The 17,761-nt window shown below is 38.4% G+C and overlaps 1 protein-coding gene across 3 annotated transcripts in view; it reads right to left on the reverse strand.

Moving 5' to 3' along the window:
* LOC112959878 (multidrug resistance-associated protein 1) overlaps positions 1-17,761 on the reverse strand; it is a 54,835-nt gene that overhangs the window by 26,433 nt on the left and 10,641 nt on the right. For all 3 annotated transcript variants that reach the window (XM_026054012.1, XM_026054011.1, XM_026054013.1), the window contains exons 2-16: positions 15,619-15,795; positions 14,857-14,982; positions 13,745-13,882; positions 13,124-13,249; positions 10,241-10,302; positions 9,303-9,434; positions 7,776-8,003; positions 7,456-7,633; positions 6,657-6,818; positions 6,154-6,246; positions 4,934-5,137; positions 2,209-2,355; positions 1,762-1,849; positions 1,342-1,411; positions 524-650 (exon numbers count right to left, since the gene is read on the reverse strand). In XM_026054012.1, coding sequence (XP_025909797.1) covers positions 524-650; positions 1,342-1,411; positions 1,762-1,849; positions 2,209-2,355; positions 4,934-5,137; positions 6,154-6,246; positions 6,657-6,818; positions 7,456-7,633; positions 7,776-8,003; positions 9,303-9,434; positions 10,241-10,302; positions 13,124-13,249; positions 13,745-13,882; positions 14,857-14,982; positions 15,619-15,795 — 2,058 coding nt within the window. The remainder of the gene's footprint in view (positions 1-523; positions 651-1,341; positions 1,412-1,761; positions 1,850-2,208; positions 2,356-4,933; positions 5,138-6,153; positions 6,247-6,656; positions 6,819-7,455; positions 7,634-7,775; positions 8,004-9,302; positions 9,435-10,240; positions 10,303-13,123; positions 13,250-13,744; positions 13,883-14,856; positions 14,983-15,618; positions 15,796-17,761) is intronic.

Here is a 17,761-nt window from a genome sequence, read left to right on the forward strand (position 1 = left end):
AATTACCCCCCTTTTTTTTTTTTTTTTTTGGTTTCCCTTCTTTTCAGGCCACTTTTGATCTGCAGGCTACATCCACCCATTATATCCAAGAAAGGTCAAACTACAACAGTAACTTTTCATTTGCTTGTGCATTTGTATGCTCCCTCTTTTCTTGCAATTCTCTAACATCTAAAAAGGTACAAACTGATCCTGCACTACTTCCTGCTGGAGTATCTGTCCCCATAGCTGTCTGTCTACAGATCTACGAGATTCACTAAAACACCTCTTTTTGAGATTTCCATCATTCTGTTTGTTTTGGCTAAATCTGAAACCAACAGGTTTAGAAAYGATTGGGTCAAAGATGAACAGACAGAAATACACGGCCCACAGGTGGAGGCATAAACACAGTTTACCATGAAAATACATTAAGAAATGAGTTCATGTGAAAGGCTGTCTCTGCACAGTTCCTGCAAGTTCACAGTCCCTTCAGAAACGCCCAAACACCCAGAAGTAGCCAACCAATCCTCCAGGCACGTCGTCGCACCTTGACAACCACACAGCCTTCCTTTTTATCCATCTCCCCCAGCAGCGCAGACAACAACGATGACTTCCCACAGCCAACTTGACCAACAACAGCTATCAGCGAGCCCTCTGGAACGGTGAAGTTAATGCTGAAATGAAAGAGGACAGGTTTTTTTTTTTTCTTAAACACATGAAAAAGACAAACCTCTTGTTTAGAGAGCATTCACTTATACTTAGGCAATAGCATTTTAACAAAAACAAACAAGAAATAATCAGCTACACACAGCATAATGCTTACAGAGTGCTGCAATTGCATAAGGATGCTTTTCGAACAGCCTCCTTGTCTTTAGAGGTTTTTCAGCTTAAGACCCAGCAAGCAGCAGCCAAAATTGAGTTGATAGGATGAAGGGAAGACACTGTTTCTAGCCACATCTCTCCAGTTCCCTTAGTCCTAGTACTGTGTAAATTTGAAGATTTTAAGGGTTTGTCATGGTTTTTATTCAGTGCTGGAACTGAAGAAGGCTACAGGTCTGAGAAGATATGATTTTAAAAGGGAAGACTGAGAATACGCTGCAAGCATAAGCACTAGGGATAACTGGAAGAGGACAATCTGGCTACATCCTCTAGATGGAGCTCATCCTCTCCACAGTTCAGAGCAACAGCTTCAAATCTTTAAGCTTTCCAACTATATCCCTYACCTTCCAATAGCAACATTCTTTCTAAATGGCTCTATTCCTTTAAGGTAATAAGCTGTTCAGCACATATACATAATAATTTAAATACAGATCATTTATGATGCAGCAATATTAGAAAGCTACAGCAAAGGGTACCTCTTCTTACCTGTTCAGTGAAGGAGGATCATTTTTGGACCAGCTAAATGTTGCGTTCCTTACAACAATGCTTCCTTCCACTGGCAAACAGAAAAGTCATAATTTATACAAATACAAGTAGCTAAAACTGTACATTCTGGACCATGCCACAGAAGCAAGTCTAAGCACAAAACTATTTTTTAAACAGAACTTCAACAGATTGCTGTTTATGAACAGCTGGTGTTCTGCTCTGAGCTTAGCAGAGCTGCAGAGGTTCTGAAAATACAGCTACCAAGAGGTAGGTGAACATCCAGGCCACAAATTCTTTTCTCTGCTATCTAGCTGAAATCAATCAAATTAACATAATGCAATCATCTGTTAGAGAAAGCAAAGAAACCACTGCAGACACACCAAACCTACAATTACCATTTTTCAGCACAGAAAGACTCACCATTTTTGATGGGCCCCCTGATTATGCTGCTGGGATCCAGCTCTTCATGTGAGAGGAACACCCTGAGGCGCTTCAGTGACACACTGGCCTACATGGGAAAAGGATGGAAACCTTTCTTATATTTAATTCATTATAATTGATGAGCTTCTGTTTTTATATCACATTAAACTACTAGGCACTTCCAAACCCTCCTTAAAACTAGTTTCTCACATAGTGACCAAATGGACATTTCTCAAAACACAAGAAATAACTGCTTTTGGAAACATCTATCCACCATGATCGGACTGATAATTTTGCTTGTACAGCACTTCACATGCAGAAAATGCAAAGTTTCTTTTCTGAGGTGCCCAAATATAACCTATTTATATTCTCTAAGCACAAGAACACAATTTTTCCACCTGATGCCCATTTCTGCACAGAAGAGCCCATTAATGACAGAAGGCTTACTTCTACTATGCTGCTGATAACCATAGGAAGAATGTTCAGTGGAAACCTGAGGATGTTGAATAATGCTAACGATACAAACGCCTTCTGAGCATCCAAGACGTTGTTTTTGTCTATCATTACATACACAGCAAATGTGGACAAGGCAACCTGAAACACAAAATATATTGCTCACAGTTAGAGTAGCCTTTTTAAACCAYAGAGTCCGAGAACTGCAGTGAAAGGTCTCCAAATGAATTAGGCAGAGAGGAATGTTCAGCAACATCCTTGTTTCTGATAAAACACTTCTTGCAAAACAAACATTTGATTTAAACTGTATTGTTGTATAAAGAAATTGCTGGCGCCTCTTGGAAAGTTTTGATAAAGGGTCACGTGCTCATTTTCCTCATATGCCAACGTTGAAGTCACAAGTGTCCCAGGCCACGCGTGGTCACACTGCTGAAGGGGAGGAGAGGAACGATCACTTCTCTTTTTTTTCTGCTCTCGTTTAGTTATGAGTCACTCCACTGTACCAGATATTGGATCAGTAACAAAGACTGGCAGACTGAAGAGCTTGGAAGAGGCCAGTACTGCCCATCTACATTCTGCAGGGACCACCACAATCCTGTGTTTCAAGGCACAGGCCCCTCATCATGGGCAGCTTATTTAGGTAKCATGAAACTTCATTTTCATAATGCAGGGATATTTCTAGCTTCCTAGAAAACACTTTACAACAGAAAAGCTCGAGTCACCTTCTGAACAGGTAAAAAAATATTAAATTGCTCAAAATGACAGTTCATCTTAAAAACAAAGTCTTCCACAACCTAAAAATCGCACAGAATTTGTCAATTAATAAGTCAGGTCTCCCTTACCCCACCCTCAAAGTACAGTCCTTCATAACCATRCCAAACATGCATTTTCACATCCATTCCCTCTGCAGTGTTTTCTTCCACGGTTACATCACTTATACCTTAGTGCATCACAAGATCCAGTAACTCTTTCTGTCACTACCACTTAAAACAAGGCAGGATAGGTTGAGCATTGCCATGGCCCCTCTTCTATGACTTGAAGGGGAAAAAAAAAAGAAAAAAAAAAAAGAAACTCAAAAGTCAAATGTATCACCTAAGCACAGTATCYATTGAAAAACATCACTATTTCTTTTAAAGCCCTGACTGCTGTGAAGGGATATATTGTTCTGCCTACAGCTGCTGACTCGGTACAGTAGCTTGTTTGTATAATCCTTTATTGGGACAACTCTACCCTAGGGAAGAAAAGCCCTCCCACAGAGAAAAAAAACATGAAAGAGTCCAAAAAATAACCTCAGAAGCAGCATGCCTGCGCGCCTGTGTTACCAGCAACTGGCTGGAAACACTCTTATCAGCACACACAGCCGTAGGGGAGGTGCTGCACAATAGCTTCCAGACACTATTAATAAACAACGTTTTAAAGAGTCCTGGCCATGGAAACAAACAGGAAAAGGAGGAGAGGAAATAAGGAATTTTGCATATGAAAAACACACTTTCAGGGAGGTACCTGCAGTAATTCTTTAATCAGAATCTCAGAAGAATGTGTACTAAAGAATACAAATTGAGGGTGGGGAAATTCTGAGAAGAGGCTGTTGAAGCACAGCTGTGCCCTTTGGGCTACATCAGCTCTACTCCAGCAGCAAGTCTGCAAGGTGCAGAACCACCGCACGCTGAAACCGAGCTACTCACTACAAGCATTCGTCTCCTCGGTCTCTGCAGAACAGTATCGAGGAGTCCACTTGCAGAGTTTTATTTAGAAACTTCATTTAATAATGTATTTATGTTAAAATCATCTCAGACTCCTTTTAGAAAAACACTCACTTAAGAATGCGGCTGAAGTTTCCTATGCAGGGCACTGATCTTCTGCCTTTCATCATGCCCGAAATGAAATGTAAACATTAACAGCATTTGGAAGGAAGGAATCTGAGTCTGGAAAGTACACTTAAACACCTCCAACTGGAACAGTACATATTTTATCCTAATGTAGTCATGGTTTATTTGCCTCTGCAGACAAGAACAATTGCCCCTTGTTCTAACAGGGTCAAAAGCAATTTTGATGTGATCTCACCCCTCTCTCCCCTTTATTGGTTTAAATGTAAGCTAGCTACAAACACAGCAGAGATGTTTCACATATTAAGAATTTTTGTTTTAAATAGGAATTTTAAATAATCCCAGGATACATAACAAGCTTTACCTCTCCATATTGTTCATAAACAGATGCAGGGAAGCAGATACCTGAAGAATGACGGCTGCGCAATGTTCCATTTGCTCAAAGACTCTTTAAGAGCCTGTTTCTTTCACAAAGATGCAGATAGAGCAGGGCAAGTTCTACTCTTTTGTCAGCCACAGATATCAGGTAGAGGGCATTGCATGCATTAGTACACTCCTAATATTCTGATAATACATTTAACCCGAGGACACTAAATTACACCAGCAAAAGTAGCTCTGGGTTTTAGGGTTTTTTTTTCCCCTTAATTTGGTCATTAGCTTCCACAATACATCAATTTGGGTGTTACTAAGATGCAGAGAAGACAGAAGTGCTCTGGTAGAAGAGCATTTGTTTTACATTTGCTCAAAATACAAATGCTCAATTTCCTGTTGCTGTGGAGAACAGACAGACCTTTCCACTAATTAAAAAACAAAAGCAAATTGAGTTGTTAGGCACTGCTTTGGGCAGCATTATCTCRAACAGGAAAACACACTCCCAAATTTGTTTCACTTACCAGAAAGGGAGCACAGACCCATGTAAAGGTGGCYGTTGCAGCAAGGTAAGCAGATTTTTTTAGGACTTTCAGCTCTTCCTGTCTAATCTTTAATACCTTCTCTCTGAAGGCTAATTCCCAGGCATAAAGTTTCAACACTTTAATCCCATTGAGAATTTCATTCATCAGCTTAATTCTATTGTCTTTGCTCTTCATTTGAGCTACCTAAAAGAAACATTGCAATAAATAATTAGCAGACCACAACACTTGGCAGAACCACAAAGTTCTTAGCTTTGTATTTTGCCATAGCAAAATTAAGCTCATTATTCTCAAAAGCTTACCAGCTTCCCAGAGCAGGAAAGCAGAGGTGCTATCTGAACAAACAAATGCACAGAATTAACAAGACATTTTAAGCCAATTAAAAGAATGCTTTGTACAATTTACAATTTGAACCAGTGTCAAAATAACTTGGGACTAGCGTCCCTGCACCAGAAAGCCCTTGGATTCAGACTCCTCGTAGGTACAAGGCACAGTTTAAATCAATAAATAAAAGTCACTGTGATCAAGTTTGCAATACTTGATTTATGTCTACCTTAGACCTAACTTCTTTTTTTGCTTTAACACTCAGCACTACCCATGCCTTTCTGATGTTAGCCTAAGGTAAAGCTTTGTACACAGCAGAAAGAATACAGTCTAACATGAGGAAGGGAATTTTAGAAGACATCTTAACACGGGCATGTTAACATGGTGCAAAGGTAAAAGGATGTTCAGTGCCAGCACCAGACCASGCTAGCAGACTGCCCTGGTACAGGGTTTATATAAGGTGCTCCCTCAGCAACCAACTGAACTCCCTCTAACTAAAATCCATCCAGGACGAAGAAAAAACAGTGRCTGAAGATCCTTCCTTCTTTCCCCCATCAAGAACAGCAACCTGCCAACACTGTAAGCCCCATAGTGGATACATAAACACTCTGCTCATTTTAAGGCTCATTAGGCAGATGATGGCCCAGCTTTGCACTCAAGTTCTTAAGCAGCGAGTTAAATACTAAACTATTTCCATTTCATGATCAGGTATTGAAGGTAGCTAGTGCTACAGTCATGTTACCGCTGCAAAATTTTTGTATCATTAGGTATAGACCTGCTGAAAAATGTGCTAGTTCCAGCTATTTTGCATATGCATATGTAATGTCTCTAGTCATTCTTCCTCAAAAACCATGCATTGAGAATATAGAGTTTCTTACCTGATAGTTTTTTGTCTTCATTGCCATCACAGCATTTACTGGAACCAGGAGGACCATGACAGCCACACCTGCCAGCACAGATGGACCTAAATTCTGCAGAGAAAAAAAAACTTGCTTGTAAGCTTGTAGTCACATAAACACTCAAACACAAAGAATTGCACCAGCACAAGCAAGAAAGTGGTTTAAGGACAAGAAACAGGAAGAACTGCCTGAACTAAMTCTAGGAGAGGGTGGAAAGAACAAAAGGCATATCAAAATACAAGTTCACTTCTTTGCAGAAGCAGCATATGTAGTATAWAGAGAACTCGGACTTGCAATCCGAGAACCTCCTACCTTCCTTCCTGATGGCAATGACAGAAGTAGCTCTAAACGGCTTCTGAACAAACAGCATAGTCACTGCTCAGTGCTCTAAACCCTCCAGTTCACAGGCTAAACAAGTGTTTTCTGAAATTATGACCCCAGGAAGCCACAATTAAAAACAGGAAACAACACACGATACTCACCTGCCACAGTAAGTACAGTGCCAATATCACCTGCAGAGGTGCAGACCAAATCATATTTATGTAGGTAACCAAGTCCATGAATCTCTGAGCATCCACAGACATTAGATTCACAATCTCACCCACAGTAGAAGTCCTTCTGGCAGAATTTGTGATAACTAGTGCCTAGGTGTGGATCAACAGTAACACAGCATTAAGAAACAAACAAACCTTACTGGTTTGTATTATTTATACTTTGTCAACTRAATTGAAATTGCTTTACAATGATTCATATTTAAAATGACAAGCAATGGTTTTCACGCGTCAAATTCCAGTTGCCCTGTACATTTTCACAAAATACAAACTGTGTAGCTTGAAAGAAGTGTTTGGTGTTAAATTAATAGAGAGGAAAGTCTGTTCAAGGTTGTTCATTTTGGGACTGTTTTGTTTTGCCTTTTTTTTTTTTTTTTTTTTAAAAAGGTCTAAGGAAAAAAATCACAGCTTTCTAAAAATGTACCATCCTATTCGAGGATGAAGTGGTGCTGCCTGTTAAAGTCACTAATGAAGCTGTAAATATATTTTCACACAAACGGAAACAGTTTCACTCCTTGTCAAAATGAAGAGGTTTCTTATTTGTGGGTGGATAGAAAAAGAACTTCCAGCAGTAAATTCGAAAGTTGCTTTACCTGCAAGGTTTCTTACTCCATCTCAACTACTAAGAGTTGGCAATCAGCCTAGCAGTGTCTCCTAACTGCTTTTAACTATTGAATTTTAATCAGTGCAATCACAGTCACACAGATCTTATATTTAAAGAAACACCTACCTTTCGATAGATTACACCAACAATTGCTGTTTTGAGCCTCATTCCAGTCACAAAGCAAATATGAAAATACTGGTGTAGAATCAGTGTCTGAAGACAGGCACAAACAAATAGAAGTCCTGTGTAGAAGTAGCCTTGCCAATTTGGAGCATCTTTGTTATTTACAAACTTGATTAGCAATCTGTGAAAAGAGGAGCAAGCTATGTTGATAAATGCAAGGCAAAAAYATTCAAGGTTATAACTGTAGATTATTTCAAACATAGTATTGATTTTACAACCACACAAGCACTTGGTAACTAAAATATCAAGTGTTTAACTCTTACTTTAGAATTTCTGGGCCTGCAAACATCAAGAGATCATGTGCAGCTTTAAATAGGAAGCTCACGATGAAATATGGTCCAAAAGTTCTATATAACACCTTGAATAAAGATGCCTCAGAGTTCCTCTGAGTTGGTTTTATAATTAAAGCTTCAGCCTCTTCTGTCATATCATCACTTGAGTCATTTGATTTTTGCTGCTTTTTGGGCGAGTACAGCATGTTTAATGGTCGCCTGAAAKAAGAAATAAAATACATTATACATACATAACATAGCCTTTATGCATGTAGAAAATCAGCTGGAAGAATGCATAATATCCAAATGAGATGTTTCTTTCAACTCTAGCTACAAAWGAGTTAAAAATTTCTGATGTTTGCCAGCACAGTGGATCCACCTCTGACATCATCCCTCATTTTAGCAACTCCAGTGTCCTAGCAACAGGGATGGCATCCTACTGTCCTTCTTAACGGGTTAACTTGGGATTTTACCGTTCATCAACCAACATCTTTTAATCATAAAACCATAACTACCAGAAGCGGTCCTTCAAAAACAGGTTGTTTTTGTACATGCAGGCAATATTCCTGAAGAATGCCTGCTATGAATACAGTTCTGTATAGGGAAATGAGAAACAGGTCCTCAATTTGTGCTCAAGTCTGAGCTGCGTGAGGTTTTTGGATGTTATGGTTCTACCACTCAGTATGCTGGGTCTTCATCAATGTCATGGGTTCATTGTACCACAAGATTCAAAAGTTTCCAGTCAGACTTATGCCAAGTTTTCCTTAATGAGCTGAACGCATCCATTCYACAGGTCTGGTTTATGCCAAACTGAATACTCTGGAACCTCTGAGAACAAGTTGTGTGGAAAAAAAAATGAATGTGTAAGCAAGAAAGTCTCTTCCATCAATGAAAAGGTATTTCTGTTTGCTGCAATAAAGGATGATGAAAGCAGGATGGAAACTGCAGGCACGCAGTCCTAATTTTAGTTATGTCACTGAGGTGTCCATGCTCCCAATATAACCGAAGGAAAGAAAGAAACTCCCCACATCTACATCCTGAACTGCCCTTCTGGAGTCTCCACTTACGACAGAGGGAGCCCAAGCTCTCCCAAAACGTGGCTGAAGTTCAAACATGTGAAGACTCCCATCCAGCCCTGAAGAACAACTCACACATCAAAAATTACAATCATCTGCTTTGGACCACGAAAGATTACAAGAAAATTGTTTTTAAGAGAGGCAAACAAAACAAAAAAAACTCACCCACAAAGACACACAGGCCCTTGTTCCYATTCTCAATGCATTTGAGAAATCCAGGGCCACTGCTTGGCCCCTACAAAAGCAAGCTTGAAAACTTTTGACAAATATGTCTAAACCAAAGTTGAGTATTTCCACAACACATTCACAGCTGTTTCCTTTTTCTTATCATTTTGTGTTTACATAAAATTCAAATATTTTAACAAGAGGACTCTTTACTGATTAGTTTTAGTTCTGTTAACTAGAACTTTAAATTGATCAGTGATAGGAYAACTCAACTCACCTCTTTGTCTTTGCACACTCTTTTGCCCAGTTCTTAGCCAAACCTGGCACTACCTCCTGAGACATATCCTCTTTATTTAACGACCACAAATTCTTGGCTTCCAAAGGCGTCCGATAACCCTGTATCATCAGCCTATAAAGAGAATTGTGTATTTAAGAAAACCAGGTATTTACATGCTATAAGACAGTGGTCCTTACATCCACCCCTAGAACAGAGCCAGCTCTTCACAAAGAAAAATATGCAAGAACTAATACCTGGAGCAAAACACAAACACATGTCTGGGTGTTGAAAAGCTTAGGTAAGCACATCCTGCCCTTTACTGGGAGAATTAGCCACCGAGGATTATGAATCACTAAATTTAAATTTTGGTGAGAATATGAGAAAGAAAGAAGTGATCAGATTTGAAAGTGAGCTCGGCAGTTAATACTCCCATGCTTACCACGCTGCAGAATCTTTATTAGCCTTTAATTTTACAAAGCAACTCCTTTCATCTACCTTTCTATTGGAACTCTGGCCAAGTACCAACCGCAACAGTATGACTAATGCTACTTTTGTACATTTGCTTGTACATTTTAATTCACAACACCTGCATTTTAATCTAGTCATAGGGCATAACAAAAGATAAGTTAATGAAAAAAAAAAGAGAGCATTCTGAAGAGTTATCAGTTTTAAATTCCTTAATTTCTACTTCTTCTATTTCTTCATTTTCTCCACCAAAATAATCATTTGATTACAGTCTTTTAGCAGGCATATTAAATATACACTTCTAGCAAAACTCAAAGTTAGAAAGGAAATATACGGTTTTTTAATTAGTCTATTCACCAAATAAACTGTAATTTTTAAAATTTTGTAATGTTTACTGTAATTTAAGTCACAACGTAGAATTCTAAAAGGTTATCTCATTTTAACTGTATCTCTATGTAGCATCTTGTTCTTACCCAGTGATCCACCAGAACGTGATTCTAGAGAGGAAAGAAGCACTGGACTCAGGACATGGATTCTAAGGAAGAGAAAGAGATGCTTTTGACATTTCTTTTGTTTACATTTTTTCCACATTACTAAATTAGTCACTATTGCTCTAGAGAACTAGTGGTGAAAACCCTAGTGAAAYGCAGTTTCAGGGAAGGATAGCCCAAGCTGACCAGCTTTTTCGAACCATAAGTAAATTAGCATATTGCCTTTACCCCAATACAGTCAGGTATCAACAAAGTAAATAAAATCAAAGACACGTATGTACAAAATAAACAAAACACAAAACCACACATACAAGAATTAAAGACAGATTTATGCTTGGATCTACTCTGCAATCAAATGAAATTCCACTATCCCCCCTTTTCCTAATAGTTCCTCTACRCTATTTTCAAGATATTAAAATTTAAGTCATTTAAAAAAAATTTGAAGAGTGATCTGAATGGATTAAAACATTAAAAGAAAAACACCRGAAGAATTTAAAAGGGACTAAAGGTGAATTACTTGCAAAATTCCAGTAGAGATTTCTCTCTCCTTTCACTACTCTGATTAGCATTTAAGGAATGCAAAAAACCCAACCACTTCTTTGGCATATAAGCCACTGTCTTTATCACAAACTATAATAGGAGCAATATAGGTATCTCCAGCTACAAAAGTTACTAAACATAATTAGATTCCTGAAGTGAAGAAAATGGCCTGAGCCTTTTTAATTCTTTTTTTTTCCAGAACTGCATTTTTCAGTGCATGCAAATATAACTCAGCTTTTTCATTAAGCTTTATTTAGAAGTGTTATGCAATAAAGCTACATAAAACAGATTTCTGCATTTTGCCTCCTCAGTCCAGACTTTAAAAAGAAAATCCACAATATTGTAATCAAAGAGGAGAGTGTTCATGAGATSTTTTTCAAAAGGGCTAAACATTCAACATTTGCAACTCTTCTGCTACAAGTACTTGGAAGAAACTGAAACATACTGTCTTAGCAAACAAAGTTTTTCAAGTAACTTGAAAAGCTACAAATAAATAAAAAGCTTATTTTTATCTGGTAGCCACTTCAGCGTTCCTACTGGAGAAGTTTCTGCTCAGCAAATACAGAGAATATTTTCTAAACGAGGAAAATTTCTAGATATACTAAATTTTATAGAATTATTTTTAATAAAAAATGCATTCTTTCCTATTTACTTTTTTTGATGGAAAATCTAGATTAAATAGTCAACCAGTTCTTTTACTAACAACAATTGGACTTCACTTGTTTAAAAACAATATGCTGTTTGTGTAAGATTGATTGAAATCAATTGTTTTAAACACCTACCTCATCATAAATTGTATTGAAGAACTATTAATCCTAACTATTAATTTGTGCCAGATAGAATAAAGAATGTTCAATTAAAGAATTGAGGCTATAATATATCTGGACTTACATGTCACAAGCAAATTAAAAACAAGAGATAATATACATTAAGTCATTTGTATAAACGGCACCTATCTACATCTGAGAAGTTTCACTGATACCACATGTTTACTTTAAAAACTTAAKTTTTTGTTTTGAAAATGCTTCTCAGAAGGAAATAAAGCAGATTTCTATCATGAGTGTAATTATTTGCAGTGTATATTTTTTATTAAAAGAGTTAAACAAACATGCCACCCACAAAAAATGGCTTATAATTTCTCTTTGCCCAGCTTCACAGGAACAGAACAAAAAAACAAACTAACGCCTACTCAAAGCATCTTGTAATTACTTTAACTGTGATCAAAGCAGAAAAGGTTTCCATAAATCCGCAGTGTCCATTCAAATACATTTCAACTCTGAATGAGATGAAAAGAACCCAAACATGAAAAGAACCCCTAGAGTCAGCAGTGCACTCTTCTCTCTCCAGGCGCGCGCACACACACACACACACACACACAGTTTGTGGTGGTAACGCAGAGCATCACTGGCACGATGGGCTCTGAAGGGGAAGGTGACTATGGAGTCAGGAAGCGTAACTGGTTAGGGCCCTTTGTAAGGACTGGAAACACATCTAGGCCCCCTCKCGTGTTTCAGACTTCCTTCATCCAGAGTCAGCTAATATCCTTTTCTAAAAACGGGCGATCCTGCTTTGACAGGAGAGTTGAGGTTTCTAAGCTTGGCACATCCACCGCACTCCAGGCAGTGATGGAAGCCACTCCACTGTGACTCAGAAAATACAACCATGGATGAAAAAGCAAAATAAATACCCTGCGCCACTTGGGTCACTTTAAATCCAGGCTGCACAGCAGGCAAGTATAACTAAGAGCCTGCATAAAACAATCATTGCTTGTTAAAGAGCTGATTTTTATATCCAGAACATTCTGTAACTGCTATCTCTGTGGCTGATAGGGCTCTTTCAGTTTAACTAGTTAAATCGTTGCTTAGCACAAGAGATATATATGGAAAGTCAAGTGCAGTTAAACCAAACACAAGTTGTCCAGATGTAGACTCTGCCTCCCCACGCACAGAAGGAGCAAACATCATTATGAGTTTACTGACTCCTGGATGGTACCAGATGAAAGACGGGGGATAACAGATGGTCTTTCAAATCTGTCTACCCCACTAATTGCCAGAAGTACTACTGAATATGAATGTATGAAATTACCTGGAATACTACTCAAGAATGACTGAAAAAGTACTTTCTCTCTCTCAAATATAGCCCACAGTTTTGCACGTTACAAGCTTCATCTGCTTCACCAGAAAAAGAGCAGAAGGAACACAACATTGCAGACTCAGGTCAGTAAGATTTGAATTATTTGGTACCTGTGAGAAGATGACCTTGTATCTTATTATATAGAACATTTCAGGCAGGGTACGTGAGATTCTGTATAGACTGAGCACTTACAGGATCATTTACTGTTTCAGAAAACAAAGGTGGCTGTTCTGGAAAGCAGCACAGTATGAGCTGTACAAGTACCAAGACAAAGTAGCTGCAGAAGGTCGCATAACGAAAAGCATCCACTTCAGCATCCTGCAAAGGAAGGTAAAGGTTTACTGATATTTGAGGTAGTTTTAATATAAAATTGACTGCTTAAAAAGTTTTCACTTGCACCCTTTCATTTTGTCTCAGCAGATACATGTGACCAAACTGAAATTAAAGCCAGCGTTTCAGGAAATCCACTGCATAATCAACAGGAAGATGACATCATCTCCCAGAACAGCTTCATATCAAGCACTATGAACTTTTATAGGGTTCTAGCAGAAATATCCCCTTTCTGGTATATCTAGCAAACTCGTCTTAGCAACTATTGCTACAGTAAAATCATTAGAAATTTCATTAGCATTTTAAAACTTGAAASACAAGAGCCAGTAAGTTTAACTTTGCTTTTATAGAAACGAAAGTACACCAAACGGATCATTAACTGACTTAGCATCTCACACACTGACAGCATGATTAGCAAGCAACTATTCTGTTATTGTGGTAATTGGGATTACTTCCAATTGCATGAGGCTAAAAATCACTTACCGTATTTAAGGCATGTATTATTTTGGATCTAAAAATTATTGTGGCACATGACAATGAGATGAACCAGAAAATCATCATTACACCTGAGGACTGGACTCCTTTTATTCTTTCATATTGTATTAGAAAYGCAGCAAGCAACTGTGGATAGATAACAAAAATATATTCACAAGGTTTCAATTCTACAAGTCACATATACAAAGTACTATGTTAAAGTGTTATTATTTTACTTTTCAGGCCTAGTATCTCCCAGGCATTCTAACATACGGATATTTTCAGTGCATCTCATTTAGTTCAAGTACAACTCAAAAGAAAGTTTAAATTGCAAATCCTTGAAACAGTAAARGATTAAGTGCTAAGTACTTCGTGACTGCTTCTTTCAAAACACAAAACCTCAACCAATACTGACCAAACATCATTCTAACACTGTATTTTGAGCATTTTCAGAGCTCTGTATGAAGCTGGAGTAATTTATAATCTCATTTGGCCACTGCAACATGCATTTTTAATCTGTCTCATAAAAGCTTCACACTTGCATCAGTATTCCAAGTCTGCAATAAATCTAAAGCAACTGCCAACAAATGAACTGCAAGTCTTTCTGTGCAATAGGGGTTAAAGCAATATTAAAGTAGAGGCAGACTACGTCTAASATTTAAGCAGAAAATGTTAGCTGGGGACTTGTGCTGCATTTCACTTTCCCCCATCAAATAACTTGGAAGAAAACATGCACTGAAAATCCGCCACATGCAATACAAGTTTGTAATGTGACATATAAGAAGACTTCAACAGTGTTCCAACATTTGGTAAGTCTGAGTTGTAATATCTCGGCTTAATCAGGCTTCCTGTCTTGACTCCTCCACCCAATGTTAGAAGCAAGTTTTTAAATGCCAAAATAAAGCAAGATAACTACCATCTACTTACATGCTGACATGCAACATACTGAGCAGAGCTGTTTTCTTTTATATATTAAAGAAGAGCAACATCAAGAATCAATATTTCCCAACTCAATTGCAAAGTATGTGTGTGAATAAAGACTGCAGCTTAAAGAATTACAACTCCGTGAGTAATAAGACTGTTTCAAGGTCTTACATCACCAAAAGTATAACAAAACTTACCATTGTTATACCCAAGACTGTAGGGCTAATGAGAAAAAATGGAGCTCGAAAAATATTTTGACTTCTTTCCCAGAAAGAGTAGAAAAGGTCTGCCCAGCAGACTATCCACAGTACTAAGCCCAAAGCCTGAAATAGAGAAGTAGATTTTGTACATCAATTCATGCAGTCTAAAAAGGTCGATTAAACAGCATAGTAAACACACAAACACTAAATGTAACACGCCAGTGTAAGAGGAGTCATAATCAGATCACCTTTKGGGGGCAATGGTATTTAGCAACAACTTCTTGGGAAGAGCAGTAGTTTAATTTYACCTAGTAAATCCCTGTCAGAGGAAGAAAAATAAAAGCATACTTGTTCTTAYTACTGTCTAACCCAGTGTATTATGGGCAAGCAAATAACTGCTGAATTTCATTCCTGAACATGAGATTAAAAAAGACAAACTTCAATACTCCAAGCTAACTACTGTATTCCTTATTAAAACTTTCCACTTATTCTGTGGAAAAACTAATATCAAGAACACACCGAGTATGAATTTCACAACAGAATGGAATAGAACATTCACATTAGCTCTAAAAGTCTGTTGAAAGTTGACAGAATAATGAAGTCTTTTTGTTGCTGACACAAAGGCCCCAAGATTTAGCTGACTCAAAGTGGTCCTCTCCAACCCTGCTTTCTGACACGCCGAGTACAGTTCAGAAAGTCTGTTCATATAAGGGTAACAGAAATACATTTRAAGGGTTATGATTTTAAGAAAATACAGACCGTTTTGGCTTTGTTGAGGTGTGACATTTGGATGTATCCCCGGTCATGATACCGAAGGTATAGGAAGTAGACTGGGAAGCAGACCCACAGGTAAATGCAAGGAATCCAAACTAGGACTGTGTTCTGAAAGCATGGGGTAAAGTCTGGATTTTCTGTGTGCCATGTCAGATTCCAGTCCTGGAGAGACAAAATGGACTGAGTWAAAGGGAGGGAGAGGGGAAAAAGCCACATGCACAGAAAAAGTACATACGTATTTGAAAAAAAAATAGCACTATCTGTCTTACTCTGAACCTTACTGCATACAGACTTCCATTAAAATGGTTTTCATTACTATATATASACATATATTTTTATTGCACTTTGAATAGCGCAAGTTTTAAACCTCCACAAGAAGAGAGTAGCATCGGTTATACATACGGCAGCTACCATAAAAGAMAACTCACTCAAACAGAGCACTAGGATCTTCAACAGTTCTAGCCAAGAATTTTCACATTATCACAGCAAAGTAGTAAGGGAACAAAGCTAAGTATCTCCTACTAAAACCACTTGTGTATGTACAAAGAATGCCCAGATACACTCCATCCCCAAACTAAAAGTGTGGGAGTTACCTGACAAAAAGTAAAAACAAACTGCATAAGACTATTACTGCACTGTATGTGAAGTAACTTCAGAGCACCAAAATTTTCCATACCAATCCCAGCTGAAACTTGCTGCAAACTTCCCAGAACAGTATGCAAAGCTAAGCAGAAGGGGCTCACCCTTGCTGCCTGGTTCCTACTCCACAGGAAGATCATCTAAGTTACTATAATTCACTGCTTCCCTATTTCTCTCAACATAATTCTTGAAAACAAGAAAAGACAGAATACATTTTATAACAAAATTGATGTTTATAGCAATCAAAACGTGATCACCATTGCCACTACTGGTACAAGGGCTATTTATGACAKATTACTCAGTAAAAAGAACATTGATTTAGCAAGCTTTACCCAGTTGTCAACTCCCATGATAAAGAACAGGACAATGCGATAGTAAGTTACTGTCTCATCTCAAGGAGATGAGCATTTCCCTGGAGCACTGGAGACTTCTGCCTCCCCAGACTGATGCAACACAAAGAAACTGCTGCTGCGAAGGGGCTGTGGCAGCCACTGCTCCAGCACGGCCACTGCTGCAGTGCAGCTCACAGGCACCTCAGTTGAGAGCCACACAGGCCGGATAAAAAGTCACTTGCCCAAGAGGTTGCTAATTAGTGTCACCTGCAGCTGCAAAACACCTGCCTCGCAGGGTCAGTCGCACACACCACTGGTACCACTACTGGAACGTGACAGCAGTCGCATGCAGCAGCCGCACATGCATGAGCTGGTCACAAGATCAAGCGCCCTTCCCCGTGCTTCACACGGGCACAAGGAGACAAACTGCTCCCCCGGCCACAACACCGGAGCCGAAAGCACTGCCCTGCTTCTGAGGTCCCCAGGCATCTGTCCTTGCTCATCACAGAATCACAGAGTGATTGAGGTTGGAAGGGACMTCTARAGATCATCCAGTCCAACCCCTCTGCTCAAGCAGGGACACCTAGAGCACGGGCTCGCATCCAGGAAGGTCTGGAGTCTTCCACTCCCACTGATTAAACAGGTTCAAATGTGATTATAAAGAGAGGAAAGGGTAATTTAAGAAAGTGCAATAAAAAAGGAACATATACACCTTGCAAATATTTAAACTCAACRCCAACCAGCTGTTATTTTATCATTGATCAGTTAGATCTCTTGAACTTGGCCATATTTTTTTTCCCTCTCAATAAAGGTAATCATGTCTAACCTTTAAAAAAAAAAAAAAACACTTCTTTTGAAAGTGTAAAAATGCTTTCCTTTCTTCTCTTGAAAGTCTARAAACACTTTCCTTTCCCCATTTCCCCTCATTTTTACCTTTTGGGATTTCTTTCTCAGAAAGAACAGATGACATGCAGGCTGCGCCCATATACTATATTTCTTCTATAATTCTAGAATTATAGAAGCTCTATAGTGCTCTAAAATTCTTTCATTTTAATTTGCGAGCTTTAAAAAAAAAATACACAACAAAAGAATCTCTCTCTCAGCTTAATACAAAAGAATCTCTCTCTCAGCTTAATACAACCAATTCAATTAAATTA

Source organism: Nothoprocta perdicaria, unplaced genomic scaffold (assembly GCF_003342845.1).
Source record: "Nothoprocta perdicaria isolate Ctin4 unplaced genomic scaffold, notPer1 scaffold_12, whole genome shotgun sequence".
NCBI lineage: Eukaryota > Metazoa > Chordata > Aves > Tinamiformes > Tinamidae > Nothoprocta > Nothoprocta perdicaria.